The sequence below is a fragment of the Metopolophium dirhodum genome, chromosome 5 (genome assembly GCF_019925205.1).
Source record: "Metopolophium dirhodum isolate CAU chromosome 5, ASM1992520v1, whole genome shotgun sequence".
NCBI classification, from domain to species: Eukaryota; Metazoa; Arthropoda; class Insecta; order Hemiptera; family Aphididae; genus Metopolophium; species Metopolophium dirhodum.
Genome location: NC_083564.1, coordinates 28,920,623 through 28,947,805, shown reverse-complemented (window position 1 = coordinate 28,947,805; position 27,183 = coordinate 28,920,623). Strand labels below are relative to the sequence as shown.

General features: G+C 29.1%; 1 protein-coding gene across 1 annotated transcript; it reads left to right on the top strand.

Moving 5' to 3' along the window:
• The first annotated feature begins 1,931 nt into the window (after nucleotides 1-1,931).
• LOC132945464 (phenoloxidase-activating factor 2-like) lies at nucleotides 1,932-26,313 on the top strand. The gene is made up of 8 exons (XM_061015212.1): nucleotides 1,932-2,088; nucleotides 15,779-15,939; nucleotides 16,268-16,453; nucleotides 17,375-17,608; nucleotides 21,620-21,892; nucleotides 23,863-24,128; nucleotides 24,462-24,625; nucleotides 25,735-26,313. The coding sequence occupies exons 1-8, from the start codon at nucleotides 2,077-2,079 to the stop codon at nucleotides 25,945-25,947; spliced, it is 1,509 nt and encodes a 502-aa protein (XP_060871195.1). The 5' UTR covers nucleotides 1,932-2,076; the 3' UTR covers nucleotides 25,948-26,313.
• Nucleotides 26,314-27,183: the final 870 nt, after the last annotated feature.

Below are 27,183 nucleotides of genomic sequence, written 5' to 3'. Positions count from 1 at the left end.
GATTAATTTCCATTTTCATAAACAATTTATTTAACCAACATTACCTGTACCTATATATTTTTCTTCAAATATTTAAACAGATTTTAAAACTAAAATTATGACTAGGTACCTACTGAGCAAACCTATTAGAGAATAGAGAAGCAATTGACAATGCCCTTTGTAAATGGAAAAATAAAACAATTTTTTGTTGTATTCAGTATATTTGATTTTTAAATAATATAATATGAGAATCATATGTCAGATCAGTACACCTATAATATTAGTATACTTATTACTAGGGATTAGGACGTTTCGGCGATATGGCAATAATTTACTTATCTGTTACATTGTCTCGCTGTATGGTATGGCGTGTGGTATAGAAATGTAATCTTTATTACTATAAGTTATTGTTATTATTACTACACGATAAGGTGGTCACGATTATCGATATGGATGATCTGATAATTTTAAAAAAGACCTTCATTGCGAATCTTAAAATAATTTAAGCCTTGCATGACACGTACTATGAAAATCTTGTGTCGGGAAATAGTCCTCCAAGGAAGTTGAAAAAATTTCAAGACACAGATAAAAGATTAGTAAATAATTATGATATGTAAAATAAAATGATATTTCTAAGAGGCAGTCCCTAAAATTTTGTAGCACGAAAAGTGTATAGTGTATAAGTGTGTAGTGCGGAATTGAAAAGAGTGTTATTCTAATTAAACCTTTATAATAATATAATGTATAATTTTATATCTTCACATTATTTTTATATTTTAATAGTTTTTTGCCAAACCACATTTTAATTATTATCTACTACACAGACACACAGTAAACAATATTTTGTGTTGTTACGACTAATACTCTTATAGTTATTATTATGACGAAATAACTATTAAATAATTATTTCGTGATGGTTATTATTATTTATTGTTAGGTATTAAGAGTAGCTATTTTTATTACTATCAGCTTAGTAGTGAAAGGTGTTATATATTATACTAGTGTTTGTCTAGAAATAATTTAGATTTGACCGATTTGGGACCATTATGTGTGTAGTACGAAAATTTGGATATTTTAGGGACTGCTAAGAGGTATAGCAAATAATATTGCTTTAAAATAAAATTGTAGATAATTCTTTTTTATATATTCGCTAAATAATAATGTTGTACATATATGTTTAATTGTATTAACTAGGTATAAATAATTATAATTATTTTGATTTATTTATTTACGATTTAAAGGGACTGTGGTATACATATATATATATACATTTTACTATATTCAATTATATATTACTATAAAGATTTTTATTTATTTATTTTTTAGGATTTAAAGTGACTGTGGTATTTATACATTTTTAACTGTATTACATATAAATAATTATAATTATTTTGACTTATTTATGATTTAAAATTACTTTGTTTAAAATTACTTATTATATTATATGATACGTTTTTACATTTTACTACATTTTTTTTTTTTACTATTCATTTTCGCCGAAATGGTCACTTCTTGAAACGGACATTGTCGAAACGTCCTAGATCCGCTAAAAAAAAATTCATATTGCTGGTTAATTTGTCTATAGCCTTAACTCTGTATTATAAAAAACAACTAGAAAAAAAGCCCGCCACACTCAAATGTAAAACTCTGAGTCCGCCTATGATTTTGTATGCTTTATTCATATTTAATGAACATATTAATTGATAATATGTATCAGAGTTTTACATTTGAGTGTGGCTGGCTTTTTTTTCTAGTTGTTTTTTTATAATACAGAGTTGAGGCTATAGACAAATTGACCAGCAATATGAATTTTTTTTAGCTCATAAATGTTTTCAAATGATTATAACCTTTTATAGTTCTCAGTTACTAATCTAGTAATCTCTATAATGTTCATAGGTCAGTCATTAAATCATGATACACTATATATTGTGCATATTACACTCGAGCTTAGGAAAATCTCATCCGTAGTAAGACAGTATAGACTGTAGACGTCCGCCGAACAATCGCGGTAACAACCTGAAGATTACCAACAGTTTTCCATCGTCCGCTAAACTCGTCTTGCGAAAAACACTATACACTCACTAGCCAACAATCAACATGAACCGTCTGGTAATTATTATTATTTATACATACCTATTAAAAATTATTTCGTTATTGGCGAAGTGTACTGTGTACTCCTAACTGTGCTAGTACCAACGAGTATTTAGGTGAAAACACCCGAGCTGTATACTATAATATTCAAAATATTATTGATAAAACATGACTATCTTTCAAGCTCGTTCTTCTATAGTAATTTTAATGAATCATATATTTTAATAATAGGCATAAATTATGGCATAGGTACTTGAATATTTTCTATTTCAATAATTATTGCATACTACTTATACAATATTACAATGTATAGCATTAAAATATTTTAAATCTCTTAACGCCTTTAAAGACGTTTTCAATATCTCCCTGTTGTCTCTTATAAGTGATATTATATTCACTACTATTGTAACCTAACTTATCACCAAATTAGTTTTTAACATTTTACAATGATGTATGTTTTTTTTAAATTTTAAAATTTTAGATTCTGAGCGGAGCGAGGAAGCTAGTGGTTTTAGAATGGTGTTTATTTTTTTATTTTTTTCTTATATCCTGTATACAAAATTTTTACCAGAAGGAGTGCTTCGATTTCAATATATAGTACCATATATTTTAGAAAATCGGATCAAGGTGGTACTTTAGAGAGGTCATTTTTCGATTTTATCAAGAGTTATTTAATGCAACGGGAAAAACCACCGAAAAACCGCTAAAAATGAGATATTAATTTCTAACGCTTTGTTTATCACCACAGAAACGAATAAAAAATAATAATATTATAATATTAATTCAACTGTAGGTACATGGCATTTTGACTGAATGTTTATATTAGCATTTTCCAAATATATTGACTTATTTTGAGCTGTTTACGGACATTTTCAGATTCCATTTTAGATTCTGAGTGGAGTGAGTGATCTAGTGGTTTTACAATGATGTTTTTTTTTTTATTACGTATACAAAATTTCTAGTTATTATAGTTATTTAATGCAACGGGAAAAACCACCGAAAAATTACGAAAAACCACTAAAAATGGGCTTTTAATTTCTAATGCTTTGTTTATCACCATAGAAACGAATAAAAAATAATAATATCATAATATTAATTCAACTTACATGATATAATAACATTATAAAATATCCAGACTGACAAACCGTCTCCACTCAGAATCGTTTTTCTTATACAATGATATTATATCATTGAATTTAAGTTTAATACAATCCATTATACAATGACTCACTTGTAACCTACTGTACAGCAGAGCGACCCTACTGTACAGCAGAGCGACATCTACTTACCTGCTTTTTTTTTATTTACTTTTTTTTTGTGTCTGTCATTACCTTTTAGGACAGTAAAAGTGCTTGGATTTTCTTCAACAGTAACTTTTCTGATAAGAAAGTGAAACTCGTTGGTATTTTGAGGGGTCAAAAGTAAAAAATCCCAGTAGTTTTCAAAAGTGACGTGAAAAACAAAAGAAAAATTAAAGAAAAACAGGAATTTTAACGGTAAATTTGTTTTCGAGAAAATCTATTTTGGTTTTTGGTAACTCTAGAACAAATATGAATGTAGGTACATGCCATTTTGACTAAATGTTTATATTAGCATTTTCTATATACCATAACATTTTCCAAATATTTTGACTTATTTTGATCTGTTTACGGACATTTTCCATTTTAGATTCTGAGCGGAATGAGTGATCTAGTGGTTTTACAACGGCGTTTATTTATTTATTTTTTTTTTATTTCGTATACAAATTTCTACCAGAAGGACACCGACTTGTCCACCTTTTTAGTATTAACTATAAAGTATAAATTAATGATTTCTTAAGTAATAATAAATAATAGGTATAAATAAGCAATTTAAACTTTTGAAAGAAAACTTCTTTCTTGAGGTGTGGGTGGAAAAAAAATCGTAATGAAAAATAAAACGACACGTTTGTTTGTTTATTTGCCCATAGCAACCATTAATAAACAAAAATGTCTATCGTAAATTACATATTAAATCAATTACATTGCATATATAACAGTGGTTACGAGTTACGATTACTAAGTAAAAAGAAAGCCGAGGAGTGTGAATACGGAGTTACAAAAAAAGCAAAATAAAATCGAGATGAATTTCGACCTTTACCTTAAACGAATGTAGTATATATCCAACCCTATCAGGCACGACTGAGATAGTCAAACAACAGAAAGAACAGGGATGATATTGATACAATACAGGAACCTCAGTCTCCATCAACATTTTAATCATGATCTCAATTTGATTATGAGTATTAATTATGCGTATTAATGGAATTTACGTATTTAAAAACACGTAAATTAAAATAAAAAAGGTGGATAAGTGGATGTCGCTTTGCTGTACAGTAGGTTACAAGTGAGTCACTGTAATGGATGGTGTTAAATTTTAATTCAATGATATAATATCATTGTATAAGAAAAAGGATTCTGAACGAAAACGGTCAGTCAGCCTATGATATTACTAAGTATATTTGATGTTATTAAGGTGAATAAAGTAATTTATAAATAACCTATTTACGTGGAGCCTTGTTTTCAATTTTCAATCGTTAGCTATAAAAGTTGAACATTTTATAAATTTTTAACTACAAAATAATTAATAAATTTTAAATTTGATAAACGTTGTCAAAATTTGAACTTTAAATGCTTATAAAAAAAAATGGTGACTATGTATTTTTAATATTTTTCAACTGGTATTAGAACGATATATCAGGAGCCTTATATTAATGATTCACGCTTTTTTACCCAACAAATAAAATTTTATTGATATTTATAGAAAAAATAACTAAAAAAATTGAAAACTGACAATGTCTGTAAACAGCTCAAAAAAAGTCAAAATATTTTCAAAATTTTATGGTGTATAGAAAATGCTAATATAAACATTCAGTCAAAATTTCATATCCCTACGGTCATTTGTTTTAGAGTTACACCAAAAACCAAACCCCCCCCCCCCCCGCAGTACAAACTAGATTCACTTTCCTATCAAAAAAAGTCACTTCAGATTTCGGTTTTGAATTTAATACCGGTTTCCAATGTTTTATTGTTTTGATTTTGAATTTAATACCGGTATCCAATTTTTTTTCGGTTTCGTTTTTGATTACGGTTTCCGTTTCGGTTTTAAAACGGTTTATACCGGTTTCTGAAATCGGTTTTGAAAACGGTTTCAAGCCCTGGCAATATTTTCAGTTTTTTTTTTTTATTTTATTGATTTTTCTCACTCTCTCCCTAATTCACTTATAATTTCAAGGGCCCAATTAATTATGAAAGAAGTTTTACTGCCCCGTAGGGTAATGGTAAGCTCACACACTCTCTCACTCTTTGTTTTTATTATACAACTATTATAGCTTAACAACAAAAATTTTAATGATAAGAGAATTGTACATGGTTTTTGAAAGAGGAAGAAACTTTAGGATATGATGGTTTATCGGAATTGGAATTTACGGTGATTTATTTTCATTTACTTTTATAAATATATAATATATATAGATACGATACACCATGAAGTGGATCCGATCCGAGACGGCCCGATTCATGAATCAAAGTCATTAAGTTAGTATAATAATCATTATAATTAAATATAAAATATACCCAAAAAGTAAATATAAGTACAACAGTACATATCTAAAGTTCAGAGGTCACACACATTAAGATTGTGCAAATTTCAATTTTTTTTAATTTGTGTCTACTAAAATAATACATATTTGGTACATCGAGGAATATTTTATTTTATTTGTTTATTTAAAATTACATTGTATATAATAATACAGAGTTGAGTGATAAAACAAAAAAATAATTATCAATTAGGTAGATCGTTAATTATAGTGTTAACCAACGTGGCAACGTTATAATATTATTATCAATTGAACTTTTTCATTCGGTTTTACCTTTTCCCTGGCTGAAGTTTTATCGGAAACTAATAATAATAATGTACTTCGTCATTGAAAATGAACAAGAAAAATAAAAATGCAATGTGAAATAAACAAAAAACCAATATATCATGTGATAAACATATACAGAGAAGCTCAAGTGAATTACTTGACTACTTTTAAATGACGTATAATTATACCCAACCATTGAAACTGAGACCATCTATACACAATAAATGATGGATTCACAGCTAAATGGTAATTGGAGAGTAATCTAGAGTGATTTTTATGGTAAAACACTGAATGTGGGGTTGTTAAATTGAGGGAAATTGCGAACTGTAAATCTGATTTTTATTTCCGCAACAAAAAAATGTACTGTTCAACAGGGTGGTTAGACTGGAAGATTGAGTAGGTAACTGGATATAATATGTGTATTTTTGTTATATAGTAGGTACCTATTACCTCCTGATGTGTAGTTTTTAAAAATGCCGAAAAAAACGAACCTTTGAACGTGTGCTAATGGTGTCATAGCAGTCCCACTCACCCATCTTTTTCATTTCTACATTAAATCATCAATTGCTCCCCCCCAGCTATAAATACCTACCTACACGGCTACTTATTTACATACCAGTTTATCATAATATATCTACCATATAAACAAATCGTTTTCACATTGTTAAATATAAAATTGTTTGACCTTAATAAAGTTAATAAACATAATGTCATAATAAGCCGTAACTTAATATTATGTTAAAAATTAACATACGTTTTTAACGTATCATTTTAAATTGTACTAAAATGATAAGGTATTAATATATGACCTATTATACAAACTTTTGCTTATGTTAGATAGCTAATTAACTTTTAAATGATTGTATAAATATTAAATACAAATCTTAAATATAGGTATTTAATATTGTATATTTCACACTAAAATCTGTATTGTATGACTATTTATAATAATAATCCGTATCCTAATTACATTAATAACTTTATATTTCATAAACCATAATATCATAGTCATCATTAGTTGTACATTTATAATTTATAAACCAATACCATTCAACTATTGGTAGGTATTCTATATAGGTACCCTATATCTACAGAGATACAGTTACTAGTGTCTAGTACGCATAGTGAGTAGGTACATAAGGGCATAATATAGGCTATAATATTATATACAACTTATACTAGTCCACTATCAATACAACCAAATTTTTATAATATTCATATTTAATATAGTATAATAAATACTATAGTTGTTTTTTCATAAATAACATCATTATATGGTCACTATATTATTATTATCTATGAGCTATACATAATAATTAGGTATTATAGATACGATATAAGTTAATGTTTTATATATAATTTAGTTAAGTAATAAAAATAAATAAAACTTATCATTAGACATCATTATGACATTATCTAAATAAATACTTATCATTCTACTTTTATAATATTTATTTTGTTATTAATAGTTAAAATAGTTTTTAGATGAGTATTTCATAATAGGGTTTTTACTTTTCACAGCAAACGAACAAAAAATATATCATTCATGTAATAGTTATTATGGCATACGGAAATACAATTGTTGGTTTTGTTTATCTAGTAAAGTACAAAAGTATAAAAAAAATATTATAATGTTATGAACTTGATATTAAATTGTGTACAGTTTAAATTTTATTACATTGCACGTGTGTCTTTAAAAGTGAAAAAATATTAGGGACTTAATTTACGTCACTGTTGAAACTTTTGTTGAAAAAACCGACTTTCTGGAAAATCTATATTCTACATTTCTAGATGATGGTTACTAAAACTGTTAGGTCCTATAAATTGTAGATTGGTCCTTTTGTGGAAAAATTTTTTTTTTTAGAGATTGTTCACAGTTTGAAGTATAATATTTTTATTTCGATAAATAGCAATAAATTTTCGTTGTTTTTCTATGGTATTTCATTCTTTGATTCGGTGGTAGTTAATTCTTCTTCTCTTCTTGTATTTCATAAGGTAAGTATTTGAATATTTTCTTGCTTGTTTTCGTTTTGTCGAATTTGATTTGTAGTTTTTATTCTTATATCTATATTTCTGCTTTTCAAATTTCTGTTTGGACTGTGTCTTTTTCGTGTCTTCGTATGGAACAATTTTATTTGCTTTTGTTTCTATAATTTTTGGTTTAATGCTTATTGTCTACTTTGAAAATATTATATTCGCCCTTTGTCTCAGAAGATTGTTGCTACTCGTTGACTCGTGAATTTTTGATTATGCTGAAAATACATTCTATTCTTTTGTTTTTTACTTTTGTAACATGTTTTTAATATTTTATTATTTTTCCTTAAATGTAATTTGTTATATTATAATATTACAATAGTTTAGTTAGTATAAAAACTGCTAATGTCTTGCTATGATTTTATACTAATCTGGTGCTAAATTACATATTTGTTCCTAAAAGGATATTACATATTATAAAATTCGGGAGAAATATTAAAGGTAGATAGTTAAATTAAATTTGTTCGTTGATTTAAAATCATTATACAATGCATATATTATATAAACAATATATTATATAACGATAACGTGGTTGTTAGCCGGCTTGAGAAGTTGACTTAAAGTGGTAGTGTGTACAGTGGATTGGCCTTTCGGCCATTGGTGGCCCATGGCGGTGCCCTCATCATATAGTCGTACACAACAACCGAAACGAAAATTCATTGTCGTGAAAACGGATAAAAGATGACACCGAACATGAGGTTGGTGTGGTTGCGTGAAAAATTTTCGTCGTGGACAGTGTTGCAATTTGCAGGTCCGGGACGTAATGGAGAATGATGGTTGATGATGAATAAGTAGAAATCGAATGAAAAATCGTTGGCGGCCGGAGCGGTCTGCTGGTCTCCGACGGTGGCTTGTTGAGTGGTAGGTAAAAGGTATTACATGTTATAAAATCTTGAGGAAGGTTAAATTTGTACAGTTATATTAAATCTTATGTTTTTTGTTTAAAGTAATATTCAGAAAAATTATTCAAGGGACTTGATAAAATTTATAAGATTTTCGAAACCTTCCCGGATTTCTATAATTAATTACGGTGGTTGAAATGTCGATTTGTCTGTTTTAAATTTAATTTCACACGGTTCTACTTGTGCGCATCCTAAGTCTAAAGGGTCTGAGGTGAATAAACGCTTGAATTTGTTTATTGGTGTTTGTGTCTTTATACGTTGTATTCATAGCTAAATTCGTTAGGTATTTTTATTATTGTACCTTGTTTACCCGTTACTTCTGTTATTTTTGTTACTATTATTTTTTCTTTATTAATAATTTTATTGTCTGAATTAATATTTTTTATTTCGTATTTATCACGTTTAATCGTATTTAATTCAGTGGCAATTGCTATAACCATGTTTCTTGGTATATTACTATAGGTATTGGAGAAATTGTATAATATGACTTCGTCATCACTATTTAATAATGTTGTTTCTAGAGTTATTTTTTTATTATTTTGTAGGCGCTCAGTTGGTTTTATTATATATTGTATTTGCTTGTCTTGCATTTTTGTGGACACCTTTAATTTTGACCTAGTCTTAGGAGTTATGGTAATATTTTCGTTAGATATAATTTTAATTTTATTTTTATTAATGTTGGTTGCACTTGTGGTGCTTTCAGTTGTATGCATTTTTAAGTTGTGATTTACATTATGTTCGTACCATATTTCGTCCATTTTTATAGAATTATTATCGATTTGTATTTTTTATTTTTAAAATCGACTATTAGGTTGTATCTAATATTAAAATCGTTTCCTAATAGTAATTTACAATTTAGTCCTTCAACGACGTATACTTTGATTTTATATTGGCGTGTGTTGATTGTAATTATTAATTCTGTTGTTCCTATTTGTATCAGTTCGTTGTTGCCAGCGCCTATTATAGTTATTTGTTCTTTGGGTTTAGTGACTTGTTTATTTTTTATTAGGGAATAATCTATACCTGATATAATTGAGCCTGTGTCTATGAGGTGTCGATTTTTAAATTAATATTATTTGTTCCCCGAGGTAGATATTCCGATTTTTCTCTTAGCTCGGGTGCTATTCGTTTTTTTGAAAAATTGCAATCGTTTGCATAGTGCCCTTTTTTATTGCATTTGTAGCATATTATGTTTTATCTTCCATTAAATTTTTCCGGTGTTGAGTATCTTTCTCTGCTGTTGTCCCTACTGTGCTGTTTTCTATTTGCGTCATCTCCACGATTTCTGTTGTTATAGCTATTTCTGCTTGTATCTCTGGACCTGTCGAAGGAGTTTTTCCTATCCCTTGAATAAGACCTATCTCTATTATTGCTAATTTCTCTGCTGTTATCTCTGTATTTATGGTTATTATATCTATCTTTACTACTTTCTCTGAACTTATAGTCTTTATACCTATCGGGATAAGGACTTTTTTCCCTATAATTGTTCCTGCCTTTGTAATCTGATTTGTCTGGATATGGACTTTTCGATTCAGTTTTAATTGGACTTTCGATATCTTCGTATATGTGTTCTTTTTTTGTTGATTCATTAGGGTTTAAGTTTATTAAATTATTATAATTATTGTCGGAGGTTTGCTCTAAATTATTTTGATATAAGGTATTACTAGTGTCTAAAATGTTGTCTGCCTGAATTATTAATTTATTTGCGTTAATTTCTAAATCCTTAGTTATATTTTTAATGTCGTTAGTAATTGATTTATTTTTAGTACTATTACTTGTTTCCGGACTTGAATCGCTTAAGTTACTTTGTATGAGTAAATCTTTAATGTCGATTTTATCTTTTATTAAATTTTCTTGAACTTCGTGTTTTTGTAATTCGCTTAAGGTTTCTTCAATGTCGTCTAATTCTGTGATCCCTTTATAATATTTTGATAATCTAGCCCTTAGATTATCTACGGTTCCTACGCTTTTTAATTGTTTAGATTTGCATAGGTCAATAAGTTCTGATTTTTTATGTGAATAAATATCTGTTAATTTAGTAATTTTCGAACCTAAGGCTATAAGCTCTTCGTCATTCATATCATATTAAGATTTAATTGAATTAAAGAAAGATGTTTTAATGAAAGAGGTTGATTTTTATTAATATGTTTATACTTAACAATAACTACTTTTGAAAAATAAAATATATATATTTTTTTTTTTTTTTTTGAAATAAACTAAACACAATTTTTGAAAGACGAAAGAAAATTAAACTAATAAAAAAACTATTTAAATTATTAAAAAACTAATCTACAATTCTAATATTAATATGTAACTATATTACAAAACGTTGTATATGTGTAGACGCACGGTTAGCAAAATTGTACTCATGCGGCACAAACGTTGTCTTGTCGGTAAGACAAAAATCGAACGAGGATTTGTTAGTTAATCGGTATACACACACACAATTGCGTTCTGGGTTTCTACTGCACCCAAAACTCTTATAACTGTTATTTTAACTTGTAAAGCACTAAAAATCTCTAAAGTTAATTAAAATGGCACTGTTAACTCGTTGCGGTACGATGGTATGCGCTTGTCAATTCTTAGTTCGTTCCTATCTAGTTGAAATGACTCAAAGATTACATATACCTTAGCACTATTCAGTTTAATAAAACTTCATTGACACATAGTACGTATATCCCGGCGCTGTTCATATAAAAGGTAAAAAACGTAAGAATGACTAAAATAATGTTTAACTCGGGTTTTCAGGTCGGAAACACTTTTATTGTATTAAAACAAACATAAATAAAACACTTAGCAAATTCAGATCGCCTAGCCCGTACTACGATCGGCGTTTCACACGCACGTCGTAGCTACCGAATCACTCAGCGACGATGGGTGCCGTGCCTGCGCGTACGGCGGTGTTATATAGAAAATATTATTGTCGCCTCAGCACATTATTGCTTCGCTGACCTGACCTATGTCAATAATTTACAATTTAAAATCTTCCCACCTATATTACATAAATATTAAATATATATTATTTTGACGACTGTCTGCAATATACGACAGTTATTAAGACAACAATTCATACAGTATCACTGAGACTTTGAACTAAGGTTGAATCATCAATGGAAATCATCACATTTTCAGTAGGCAAACATTGGACATGATTATTATTATAACTTTTGCTTGGTGTATTAATGTCAACCTTTGACATAGAATCAAGGTTCATTAAGGTGTTACCTATTGAGGGCTATAAACAACGCTAGGTAAATTATAATAATTAAACAGAAATTAAAGGTACCTACTGAAAGTTATAGCATATGATTCAATTTCAAGCTATATTAAATTGTGTAAATCTAAGTATTATAATAAACAATTTATAAAATTATTAATATAATGATTACCTATATAAAACAATTTTTTTTGTAAATATATGCATTTATATAACTTGATTTAGTATTCACCTAAAATTATAATCATAATATTAGGTGGTTCACGTTTAAAAAGCACTAATAAGGTACCAATTCCAAACAGTAATCATTGTGTATTATAATAAGTAATTGACAGTTAAATTAATAGAAAACCATAAGCATAGATGTATTGTAATAATTGCATTACTTGATCAGGATTTGTATTATCTAAATTGATGGGTAAAATGCATTGCGTATCAAACAAATCAACTTTATTTCTAGGAGCATCAGTCTGTAAAATAAAATAATATTAGCTAACAGTAGGTAGATAATAGAATTGAATGATTTATTTTAAATATTAAAGGTATTATGTTATCCAAATGAAAACTAAAACTTAGGCCAGGATTTCCTTTTAGAATCTAGTAAAAATAGTAAAAATACTAACCCAACTATCATATTTGATTACACAAGTTAAGTAACATAATACCTCCATATTATAATAAAAATCATAACAGTATAAAGTACAAACTTACAAAGTTTGAAGAAATTTTTAATTCTTCAATTTTTTTAAACATTTTTGAACGAGGTCCTACCGGTAAAACAATTTCACGAACCATAGACTCAGTCAAATCTCTAAAAGCGCTTTCATCAATTTCATTATCTAATAAAATTTCAATAAAAATGTATTCAAATTAATATCTAGGAAACTATTTATATCTAATAAAACTATAATGTATACAATGAGTATCATAATACATAAACATAGATTAAGACATAAAATAGATACCTAGGTACTTTTTGATTCCTTAAATTAAAAGTTTTTCCTACATTTAAGAGGATGCTATAGCCGCATGCATTTTCTCTATCTTGCAGACACATAACATAACAAATTGTACATGCTGTATAATCCATTTAACTCTTTTATGTTTAATATTACATTGAATTGACCTAGGTATTATCAAATTTAAAATAAAGAATATAATCTAGTGAATCTCATAGTTATGTATTTTTATATTCAATGTTTGAGTTCAATAGATTATTCAGAACATACAATTTTCTATGTTATGCGTTTGAAGATGGTGACAAAGCATATGGGTGTAGAGTCTTCTTAAGTAAATATTATATGGGTATTTGAAATTATTTATTAAATACTAAAGAGTTTAAACATATTAATTATTATATAGGTACACCAATGTTTTAATTTGAAAACATTTTGTTAATCTTGAGACATTTATGTAAGCAATAGGTATAGGCTATACCTATTGCTCATATACCGTATAGTTCTATATTAATTAATCTATATTATTTCAAAATAATATAATATAGCAACTTACCTTTGAAATTTTGTATGATATGTTCAGAAATGTTAAGCTCATTCAATATGTTACACACAAATAAATCACTCATAACTAGGGCGCGAGCCGCAAGGTTAAGACACCGACAATACTTAAACTGTAGTTCGACTTGTAGTAGAAACATACGTACTTACAAGTTATAATATTTACAACCTACAATTAATATAATAGCGGTATGTATGAGTGCATAGAATGGTGACTACGCAGCTAGATTCTACAACGACTACAAGTCTACAACATGACAACAATAATTTTTGGTATTTCTGTAAGAACTTGGTTATTATCTAGTATCGCAACATAATAATAATTGTTTCACCCCGTCACCACCCACCCATGAATTGATGGCACGAGATGGGATTTACCCATAGAATTTTTATAATTAATTTTATATTTATAACTATTTTTATCAATTTCAATATTATTAACCATATAGTTGTGGTTGAAATAAATAATAACATTATTTTATTGTTAATTGAACCGTATACTTTAGTACGAACTGTTGGACTCTAACCATTTTAAAAGTGTCAATCGAACCCTTCATTATGGTTAAATATTTTACGAACTATAAAAAATAGTGTACCTAAATACCGTTAATTATATTGAAAATGCCAAAAATGCCAACTATTTACTTTTAGTATTCTCAATGTAAAGTCTTAGTTGTTGTAATCTTGTGTATTGTTAGGGCAACCAAAATATTTCCAACTATTTACTATAACCAAATTATTTTTTTCCGTGTGATAAATAAAAACATGATTATTTATAGGGTATCACGGTTGATTTATATTATTCATTCTTATCACTAAATGTACAGGTTTTGGGGACCGTCGAGTTGTATCGTCCGGGCTTAATTAAGCTAGCCGGTACAGTGAGTGGTGCTTGGGGAGCGTCAGGCAGATGAGTGGCCTATTCGTATAAAGGGGGTCTATAATATATACAAGAATATATGGTACATATATGGGGGGAATCAACAAGATTGGGCAAAGTGTCACCATATTTATACCATTTGGCTATGTACTAATTTGGCCTGGGATTGGCTGGGTTTTGCCGCATGAGAATCACCTTTTTGCCCATTGCGTTTCGTGTATAATATATGTTTTTTGCGTACTATAATAGTTGCTGTCTGCATGTGGTTGTTATGAGTTTTTGTTGGTTCAACAAGAAAAAGGAAAAGAACTGTTTTATGTGTGTGCGCGTGTATGTGCGTGTGTATGTGTTTTGTAACATTGTGAGGTATCAACTGTGACTAGACTTCATCGGCAGGGGCAGCCTAGCTAATGATCGGCGCTACCTTATTATTAGTGAACCGAAAAAAGCCCTATACACCCAAAGCCGTATTTTTTTAAGCCCTCCATAGTGAAATATTTATAAAATTTAAAAAAAAGTCTAAATTATCTATTTACAATAATAAACTACAGTAACTTCAGAAATATAATTCATCTACAGCCTTGGATTACACCACCTAAATACAAATCAAAAATAATACAACAATAATATCAATAATACTTACCTAGATGCGTACAGTACCATCATCGTCTGTCTAAAGTCTTTATAGTAGAATTAAGTTAGTTAGGCTAACCTAACCTTCCAATTTCGAAATTCAGGAAATCAATCTTTGTAAGTAAATGGTAACTATAACGATACCCACAAAAAAATCAAGTTTAAAATAAAATAAATGTTGAAACCCTTCTGACTTAAAACTCGGTTGACCGGCACCTTTCAAAATTGCAGGGAGAGGCCAGATACTCTAGGCTGCTACCGTATAACTGTGTATCAACTTATACGTTAATATAATTTTATTGTTTGTATGTAATTTACATCGTTATTCAAAGGATTATTCGAAAAATAAAATTATTAGGTATTTCAGTATTTGTTATTTATTACATGTTATAGCCTTATTATAGGCACTGTTATTATTTTGGATTTAAATTTAAAAAGTACTATAACCTAAGTATTATAACATTACGGCTCCAAACTATTACATTTTGTGAATTGTGTTACAATAATAAATAGGTAATGATTAATAAATTTGTATAATATCATGGAACATACTTTCTACGATAGGAAAATAGATATTTATAGTTTTGTAGTATAATCACGAATTATTAATAATAATAATTGTTTGTTTTTTCCTGGTTTTAGTTATCTGTATTATTGTCTGTCACATTGCTGTTACAAGTTACAGTGACTGTAGTTTCTGGTCAAGGACAGAATGCTACACCAAGTCAGTGTAAATGTGTACCATACTATTTGTGCGGAAACAGAAGGATTGATACAAGTGGTAAAGGATTAAAAGACGAAAGGTACGTATGTCTTATCAGTTATCACTATAATTGTATATTTACCTATAGGACTAGAATGACATAGAATTTTTTATGTTTGTTACTTGTGGAGTATGAGCGTAGCGAATGAATGTATTGTATTTACTATGATGAGTGTTTTTTTTTCTGTCGCCGACATTTGGGGGAAAAAAGCTCCGAGCTAATAACTTTCGATGCTTGAAATTGTCGACAAACATTTAAATTAGTGTTTTCTTGTATAAAAACAGGCAACTTAATATATTTATGTATTCTCTGAGTGCATTCATGGTTCTGTTAGACATAAATGAGCATTTATGCATTTAATCTACAGGTTTGGAGAAGATTTAAAGTGCTCTAATATCTTGGACGTGTGCTGCAATGAATCAATGATATATAAAAAGCCTCAAGAAAAGGATAAGATTATGGATAACACAATTTTGGGAGAGATGTCTACGCCTATACCTCAAACAATGCCATCGGGTACTTTTAAATATGTACCATATACAATAGACGAATGGTACGTATGTCTTATAAGTTATAACTATAATTTTATATTTATTGGATTAGAATCACATAGAATATTTTAACTTTGGTCTGTGGAGTGATTTCACATGTCAACACAATTTTATGTTAAAGAGACTGCAAACGTTCATACCATTTGTAATCAGATAAAGTATATCATTCGCAATCAAAAACATAACTACAATATTGTAAAAATAATAAAACGTTCTGAAGTGTGCCTGTGTGGCATGTTTACGTGCGAAAGTTAAGTGTTATAGGCATGCACGGTCATAAATATAAATATTATAAAATAATATTAATATGATAAACATGAAATTATAATGTTATTTACAAAACAAATTGCAACTATAAGGCTAGTAGCCTAGTACGCAAGTAATCTTCATATTGTATTGCCTATATTGAACTACTTAATTAGTGGGTATCGCATTCACATTTAATTCATAACATATCAAATTGTAGGTTCAGAAGAAACCATTTTGATGTGTTATTTTAGATTATAGGTTGTTAATTTTACAATGATGTAAGTTAATTTTTTTTGAGGAGGTTTATGATTTGGAATTCAATTTTATAGTAAAAAATGCATCAGCATCATTTCCGATAAAAAAGTGAATGTAGGTAGTGAATTTAGGTGGTCAATATTGAAAATTGTTGAATAGAAAGTGTTGGGGAAAAAAAGTGAATAAAATGGTAGGTACCTACTTTATATGAAAACCTAATTGTTGAAAAATGTACTTAAATTTTTTGTTGTAACTCAAAAACCAATAGTTTTAAACACTTGACATTTTCACCAAATATTTTTACTAGGGTTTTTCTTGTATAAACTATAAATATCGGTAAATTTATATATTTATGTATTCTCTGAGTGCATTATTCGTTCTGTTGGGAATAAATGAGCATCTTTGCATTGAATCTATAGGTCTGGAGGTTTAAAGTGCGATTATTTGCATGTAAAGTGTTGCTATAAATCAATGAAATCAAAAGCGTCTAAAGATATGGATTTGACAACTCAAGATATCGATAACACAATTTTGGGAGAGATGTCTACACCTATACCTCAAACAATGCCTTCGGAGACTTGTAAATGTGTACCATTCTATTTGTGCGTAAACGGAACGATTGTTACAAGTGGTGAAGGATTAATAGACGAAAGGTACGTATGTCTTATAAGTTATAACTATAATTTTATATTTATTGGATTAGAATCACATAGAAAATTCTAAGTTTGGTCTGTGGTGTGATTTCACATGTCAAAACAATTTTATTTTAAAGAGACGGCAAATGTTCATACCATTTGTAATCAGATAAAGTATATCATTCGCAATCAAAAACATAACTACAATATTGTAAAAAAAAATGAAACGTTCTGAGGTGTGACAGTGTGGCATGTTTACGTGCGAAAGTTAAGTGTTATAGGCATGCACGGTCATAAATATAAATATTATAAAATAATATTAATATGATAAACATGAAATTATAATGTTATTTACAAAACAAATTGCAACTATAAGGCTAGTAGCCTAGTACGCAAGTAATCTTCATATTGTATTGCCTATATTGAACTACTTAATTAGTCGGTATCGCATTCACATTTAATTCATAACATATCAAATTGTAGGTTCAGAAGAAACCATTTTGATGTGTTATTTTAGATTATAGGTTGTTAATTTTACAATGATGTAAGTTAATTTTTTTTGAGGAGGTTTATGATTTGGAATTCGATTTTATAGTAAAAAATGCATCAGCATCATTTCCGATAAAAAAGTGAATGTAGATAGTGAATTTAGGTGGTCAATATTGAAAATTGTTGAATAGAAAGTGTTGGGGAAAAAAAGTGAATAAAATGGTAGGTACCTACTTTATATGAAAACCTAATTGTTGAAAAATGTACTTACATTTTTTGTTGTAACTCAAAAACCAATAGTTTTAAACACTTGACATTTTCACCAAATATTTTTACTAGGGTTTTTCTTGTATAAAAATTGGTAAATTTATATATTTATGTATTCTCTGAGTGCATTATTCGTTCTGTTGAGAATAAATGAGCATCACTATAATTGTATATTTACCTATAGGACTAGATTAACATAGAATTTTTTATCTTTGGCCTGTGGTGTGATTTAAAATTTCATCACATTTTGACGTTAAAGAGACTGCAATTGTTTATACCATTTGTATGCATTTGTAATTTTTAGATTCTGAGCGTAACGAATGAATGTATTATATTAACTATGATGAGTGTTTTTTTATCTGTTCTCGTCATTTGGGGTAAAAAAGCTCCGATTTTTGACATAAGCATCTTTTATGATTAAATAGTGAATATAGTTGGTGCAATCAGGAGATAACAATTTAAAATATCCATTAGTCAAAAAAGAGGTGGAAAAAACAAAAAACCGGTACTTTCTAGTATTTACACCAATCCATTTTTAAAAAAATTTAATAACTCTTTGAGTTACTTATTCTCAAAAGCTAATCACTTTCGATACTTGAAATTGTCAACAAACATTTAAATGAGAGTTTATCTTGTATACAAACAGGCAACTTAATATATTTATGTATTCTCTTCATTCTTCGTGCTGCTTAGCATAAATGAGCATTTATGCATTTAATCTACAAGTTTGGAATATATTTAAAGTGCTCTCATATCCTTGACGTGTGCTGCAATGAATCAATGATTTGAGAAAAGCCTCAAGAAGATTTGGGAAATGTTTTATACACCTAAACATAATCAAAAGCTACTTCAGAAAATTATGTGAAAAGGAATAATCTTGATAAGATAATTTGGTCATTGTTTCTTTCACCTCCACATCCACCACCACCATTAGATCGGTGTACATGTGTACCACACAATTTATGCAGAAACAAGACAGTTAATGTAGCTTGCAAACCAACAATTATAGACATTAGGTATGTCCTATCGCTATTGTTTTTATATTTATAGGACTAGAATGACATAGAATATTCTAATACCTAACTTAAGTCCTGCCCTGGTGGCTGGGATTAGCAGTAACGTATTGTATCATATTGTTAATGATATAGTATATTTTTGCATAAAGTTTAAATACAGAAAAAACGACATCTTCTTGCTTAAAATTCAATATGGAAATGTTGTATCTACTGTAACGGATCATAATATACAATACTCTTATTATAATCCGTTTCATCTTTACGTATATTAGATAACATGAAAGTATAGTTAAGTATTAACATATAAATAACGATGGGGGAAGACAACGAGAGGGCGAGCCGGCGAGGCGACCTTCGAACTGCATTTCAATAAGTCCTACAGTCTCACCTGAACAAGTTAAGAAAATAGTAACCAGATGGCCATTAATATTTTAGGCGCATTATTTAAAACGCAATACGTATTTCTGAACACTTATCAAAAAGAGCCTACATCATAAATACAACCGTACAGTATAAACATATGGACATGATAATATATGGTTATTACTTATATGCATGGTATCTAAATATTAACGGATGGTGTATAACATATATTATAATATACGATAATGGGATACGGATCTCTTAACGACTAGACGTGAGAATGTACCGATAATAAATTGACACACGTCCTGTGTGGACTACGGATAAGTCAGTAGACAGGGGGAAGGTAGGAGAGTAAGGAAGTCTTATAAAACCAGACCTGAAACGGCCTGGATTCACGCGTGATTTACAATCGTACATAGGAGCACCTTCGCGAGAGACAGTAAAACGATTTTGTCATTTTGAACTTAGTCTATTTTGTGAAGAATATTTACAATAAACAACTTTAACTTTTCAACGAGTCTATATTTTATCAAACATCCTAAGTTATCCCTCACATCAACGGTCTTACTACCTGCAACCAATAAGCTAAGCAATTAAGCCAATTGATATTTTATTATAATACAGTACATTTGAAAAATTCGTCCCTTTCCTAGACTAAAACGCAGTAATTAACAATTACCACAATTTAAAGCATTATTTACACTGTAGTTACTGCAATTTCAGTTAATGCATTTTCTTCTACAAGAACTTTGTTGTTATCATTTGCAGCGCAACTTATTGGTATATATTATTAAATACTACGGGAGGTGCCTACAATAATATTGGGCCCTCTCTTAACAAGACATGTACATATTGATCGGTGGTACCTATATAATTACTAGTAGCAACTACTAATTACCATAGTTATATATTCCCTTGCATAAATATCTATATCTATATTGAAATGTTTATATATTATTAACTAGCAATATTTTTGTTTTTAAATTCAAAACTTCATTTGATAAACGTATATTTTCTTATAAAAAACTTTTTTCATATTAAATCTTGGTTTTTTCAACTGTCCAATTCCATTATAAAATTTGTTATTAAATGTATCAAACTGTATTTAGCCCATAAAAGCTAACGAATTTATAAGTTCTCCGATATTTTTTTTCCATTGTATTTCAAGATTGAGATGTAATAAAATTATTTTTAGAATTCGGCGATTTTTGTACAGCAGTTTAGTAGTTTGAGCCAGTATATCTAGCTTTAGTGTTATTTGAAATTTTTTTAAAGCTTTGCACATAATAGTTTACACAGTAAAAGTGGGAAAAATTGTTATAATTTTTTTTTGAGGGGTTTGAAATATGAAATTCACTTTTTATAGTAAAATATGCAGAACCTTCTACTTCAATATTTTACCGATAGAAAAGTGGGTCTTCTTGGTACTGGAGAGGGTAAAAGTACTACGCGAAACTGGTTTTAAAACTTTTAGCTTTTGAGCGTAGTGAATTATATTTATATATTTAATTTACAATGGTGTGTGTTTTTTTTTCTGACATCAACATTGGAGGAGGTAAAAAAGCTTTAAAAAAGATTTTTGACATCAGAAAATTATTTTCTGATAAAAAAATGAATAAAGTTGGTGCTCTCAGAAGGTCAACATGGAAAATTCCCAGTGGTTTTATAATTCCTCGAGAAAAACAATAAAACATTTTTTAAAAAAAAAATGGTAAATTTTTGGTGTAACTCAAAAGCTAATAACTTTAGACACTTGAAATGTTCACCAAAATAATGTTTATATTATGATTTTTCTAGTAGGAAAACAGGCAACTGAATATATTTATGTATTTTCTGAGTGCATTCTTCGTTCTGTTAGGCATAAATTAACTTTATTGTATTTAATCTACAGGATTAACAAAGATCGGTGTTGCTACGATCCAATAAAATCAACAAAACCTACAGAAATACCTGACCCTGAACATCGTACGATATGTGGCCATTGGAACCCTCTTGGCGTAAAATTCACAATAACTGGAGAATCCCACAACGAAGCACAATTTGGCGAGTTTCCCTGGATGATGGCAATTATTAAATTAGAAGCTAACCAATCTAAAACTTACATCTGCGGTGGTTCATTGATTCACCCAAGAGTCGTGTTGACTGCATTCCATTGCGTGAACGGGTAAAATTTTAACTTATTATTATTTTTTGTTGTATTTAAAAAGTTCTACTGAAACTTGCAAATAATATATTATTGTTACTTTACTGTGGGCTTGTTTTAAATATAAAATATAGTTTTAGAGCATTACTTAAGCTATTACTTTTTTTTTTTATGCGCTTGAATGATAGTTAAAGGCATATTGACGATGGTTTAGATTAGTTATAACTTATAATTCACAAATCCACAAATTACGAATTACGATACGATACGAAAATGCATTCAAAATAAAATCAATTAATATATAATACATATAATTATATAATAATAGTAATAGAATAATATTATTTAGAAATATTATTATTTAATAATATAATATTAATAATATTGCTGCTAGTTGCATTGGTGCATTAGAGTTATTAAAACAGAATCCACGACCATTACTCGTTGTCACCTGTGCGACCGAAACAGCAACGTTGCCTGCTTCGTTACGAACCATAACGTCGATGTTACTTTGACTTTGAATTTGGTCGTTCTTTTTTCGTACACCAAATTGAAACAGGGCTTTAAAATATGTTTCTTCAAAATCCACGTGGTAGGTCGTTGCTACTTCATTTGCTTTATCGTTCTGTAACAATTCGATTGCACATTGGACTTGCTCAAATTCTTGTCCGACATCCTCGGCGGCACTTCAACTCGGTTAGATTGATTTCTTAATTTATTGTTGTCAACATTTTTCAGATGTTTTACAAATCTTGTTAGCTGGGCTTTTAATTGGCCTCTACGGGATTTCAAGGTATCTAACTCGGGCATGTCCCTCCCCTAACCAAATACCTAATTGTCTTTCTCTATACGATTTTTACTTAGGTTTAATACGATTTCTTTATATAACTAGTCTAATGTAGTATGTACAGGAAAAAACCCCAAAAATGTATTAAGGAAGACGTTGATTTAAAATAATGAACGCGACTTACCACAGTTTTTCTTTTTTCAAAAAGCATTTCATGCCCTAATGGTATGTCTAAGTTGTGTGAGTATTTACACGCACTCACTTCTTTTACACAGGTTTTTAATGTGATACCATGGGTTATAAGTACGAATTTTCAATTTAGACTGCCATACTCAAATTTCCCCGATTTCTTATATCCTGGTCAAAGAACCATTGCTACTTAACGAATTTTAAACTGTGGACATTAGGTTTGTTTTAGGTATAAAAATATAGATTTAAAGTATTGCTTAAACTATTACTCTTAAATTACGTGGCCATTGGCAGTCGAACGCATACTGACAATGGCATAAGTTATTGTTAATGCATATATTCTTTAAACTGATGTGTACCTTCGAAACGTATATGAACAAAAATGGTATGGTTTCCGTCGACATTTCAATATATTTAATACGTTTCTTTACAAAATAATTTTTAACGAACATTCCAAACATTATGTTTTCTAGAGAGTTATTTGTTTGAAATTGATTATTCCAATGATTAATTTTATAATAAATATAACTATATTAATAATATTAATATTGTGTACAATTTTCAATCGCGTTTTCACACTTCTTTCTTCAGTCAGCGTTCTGTTTGTAATGTTATAAGTTATTACAGTTATAATAGGTATTATTGATCCTAAAAATTAAAACTCGTATCGTTCTCAGACACTGTCAATTTTAAACGGATTCAAACAATTTCGTTACCCAATAGGACAGGAAAATTATTTTCTAAAAAATGACAATTACGTAATTTAATAAAATATAAATATATCCTGATATAATGATGTATATCTATTATCTGTATATAATAATAAATCGTATCATTTTATGCACGTTATAGTTATAGTAATATCCAACCACATAATTCAGTTAGTATATTTTGCGTACGTTTAAAATGGATAGCGGAACATAAGATAGCAGTTTTCACATATACTATATTACATTATTGTATTATTGATTATAATTAATAATGTTAGTATAATGTTTTTTATTTTCCACAAAAGCAAAAACCCGAATGATCTAGTAATTCGCGCTGGTGAATGGGATACACAAACGGAAAACGAACCGTTACCATCACAAGACGGCCAAGCTCTGAAAATAATTAATCATGCAGATTTCGAGCCTGACGAATTATTGAACGACGTGGCGCTGATCATTGTCATCAAACCGTTCTCACTCAGTAAAAATGTGGGAACTATCTGTTTGCCCAGTCCGAATTACGTATTTTCTAATAGATGCTACGCCAGTGGTTGGGGCAAAAAAGAATTCGGTAAGAATTGGAAAATATTAACTAATATAATTTATACATCATCTATGTCTGGTATTATATAAGAAAAATAACTGCGAAGAAAAAAAGGCATTTATCCTAAAATCAAATACTTTTTTTTTTCGTGGAGTGTGTTAAGTGTTTAAGTGTATATAAATATATGCAATGATATTAAAAAATATTATAATTATAATTCAATGTTTTTGTTTGTGCTCTTCTCCCTCATTTGACATTTATAAATACCCCTATGTGTACACCTTTAGCGAAACGTTCAGCTCCTCAAAAATAGGTATAATAAATTATGTTAACATTTTTTTTCTATTCGTCGTTATATAGGTAAATTAGGCGTAAATCAAGTAATTATGAAAAAAATAGATTTGCCGATCGTTCCACGTAGTTCGTGCTTGGAACTGTTAAAAAAGACCAGGTTGGGTGTGGATTACATATTGCCGGAGGGTTTCATCTGTGCCGGTGGGGAAATAGGCAAAGATACTTGTCAAGTAAGTTTATAACATAATAATATTATATAACAATATCTGCCGCTATAGTCTCATATAAGACAGCCTACAAGTTTGGTAAAAACGTTTGTTGAGATATATAATAATAATTATAATGTATTTGGTATTTTAGTATCTAAAATAAAAAAAAGGTTAATAAAGATTAACTTATTTTAGAGTAAAATATTCCAAACATTTTTCAAATGTCCTGTAAATTAAAAATCTTAAATAAGCAAAGTAAAATATTGAATGTACTTAAGTACTTACTGGCTACTTGTATAGTAAGTTATAGCTTGTCAACCAATTCATGAAACAAATTTTTAGTGAAACATCCTTCACATTGAAACTATTTAATTAAATGGAGTTCCTTAATTTACTATTATTTTAGGTTTGAAATTTGACAGCGCCGGATTGGTTAGGTGAGCTACCGAGAAAATCTCGGTGGGCCGGTTGTGTGAGTGTGAGTGAAAATAAATTCATGTTTAAAATACGATTGGGCCACCTATAAGCTCGTAATAATTATAGACATAATTGTGAGCTTCTGAATATGTAAATAAGCCGCTTAGAAGTGAAAATCTCGATGGGCCGATACATACCAATCCGGCCCTGAAATTTAAACATTATACAATATTATATTGTACAAACAAGGGTTATTTTAAAAATTGTAAAATCATTAAATTCTTCGCTCCACTCAGAATCTAAAATACAAATCTATGGATGTTTTTAAAAAAATTAATATTTTCCGAGTGCCAACGCAAATACTGAATTTATTAATGTGCTAACTGATATATACATTTGAACGCATGGTGGTAGGACACTCCTTACACCCTCCGTTCGGGACAGTCCTGCTATGAATGTAGGTTTAGTGGTTCTTTTTCTAAACCGTTTTTCTATATAATATGACCTCGTATAGATCTCACATTGTTATATTTGGCTACTATAATGCCTCTTACAACGTGTAACATGATGCACCATTTAATATTTAAATATTACAAAATATTAGGTATGTTTCCAAGTCTATTTGCGATGTATTTTCCTGGCCTAATGACTAATATTATATAATTGTGTGTATAATCTCTTGTTTATAATTATAAATTATATTATATGAATAGGGAGACGGTGGAAGTCCTCTGATGTGTCCAATTGAGAATAGACCTAAACAGTTCCAACAGGCCGGAATCGTGGCGTGGGGAATCGGATGCGGTACCGAGACACCCGGCGTGTACGTGGATGTGGCATTGTTCAGAAACTGGATCGATGAGCAGATGGCTAAGGAAAAGTTGAGCACGATCTACTATGATCCTGATTATGTTCCAACGAATTAAATTGTCTCTACATCTCTTTCCTTCATATAGACATACACATACCCTCCCGGTTCCTTCCTGACTCCCGGCTTAACCTACATATGAAGTTATAAATACTCAGTTAATTTTTGATTTTACATGACACTATTTGACGTTTATTGGAGAAACTATGGAATAAATAATTAAAATTAACAGAATGAATAAATATGTTTTGTATTGTATTGTAATGTGCCTGGCTTGAAAGTTCTCTGTCCATGAGTTGAATAATTGCATTTTGTTAAAATGTTATATTTTTTTTATTTAAATATAATTATGATTGTTATAACGAAATATATTTGTAGAAAAACTATTCAAATGAAAATAATTATATTAATTTTCTTCTTTTAACTTAATGACTTTTTTATGGTTCGATTAAATACAGCTTCATAACTTAATTAGTTAAATGTCACCCTAATGCCTATATTTTATATTTTATAGAATATATACGTCCTATTGAGCTCAGTACAGTACATACAGTAAACACATTATCATACTTAATAACTAATATTAATATTCAGGGGTGGAGTGGGAACAAAATTCAGGCCGGGAGATTAAAATTTATCCAGGCCAGTAGGCCATCCACAATTTACCAATTAAATCACTAAAAAAAATGTTTCTCGCAACGCTCCAATTATATATTTATATTTACCTATTTCAATAGAATTATATAAATACATTTCATTTTATTTATAATAATATTTATACTTTTAATTTTATAAAACTATACAAGTATTTCAATCACTATTTTTCTATTTTGTTTAAATTCTAATGCAGTGGTGTAGCCAAGGGGGGGTTTCTACCATGCCCCCCCCCCACCCCATTGGTTGTATTATTTTGAGCGATTGTCATTTAGGCACATCGCACGTGGACCTAAAAGCCAACATGTTTGGGTATAAATAAAGATAGACACAACGTTTGAAAACATAGAATTAAAGGTATTTTATAATTTTACCTGGTAAATCAGTCTACTTAGAGAACGTTTGAGTAAACATAATACATATACTGAAATACTAAATATTACTGAAGTTTTTGAAACCCGTCATGTTAAAAACTAAAAAGTGCATCATAATCGGTAATTTTAAATGTAATGAATTTAAAATAAACAAATACGAGCACAACATTTTTTTTTTTTTATTTATTTAAATAAGGCTTCAACTCTTGAGGTTATTAGCCTGTAAAAATTACAAAATATTATTAATTGAGTATTGGTCTTACAAC

Excerpts from the sequence above, each read along its gene's own strand:
- LOC132945464 (XM_061015212.1), top strand. Across the intron at positions 17,609-21,619 it reads GAAGGATTAATAGACGAAAG|GATTAACAAAGATCGGTGTT; the intron begins GTACGTATGTCT and ends TTTAATCTACAG. Across the intron at positions 21,893-23,862 it reads GCATTCCATTGCGTGAACGG|CAAAAACCCGAATGATCTAG; the intron begins GTAAAATTTTAA and ends TTTCCACAAAAG.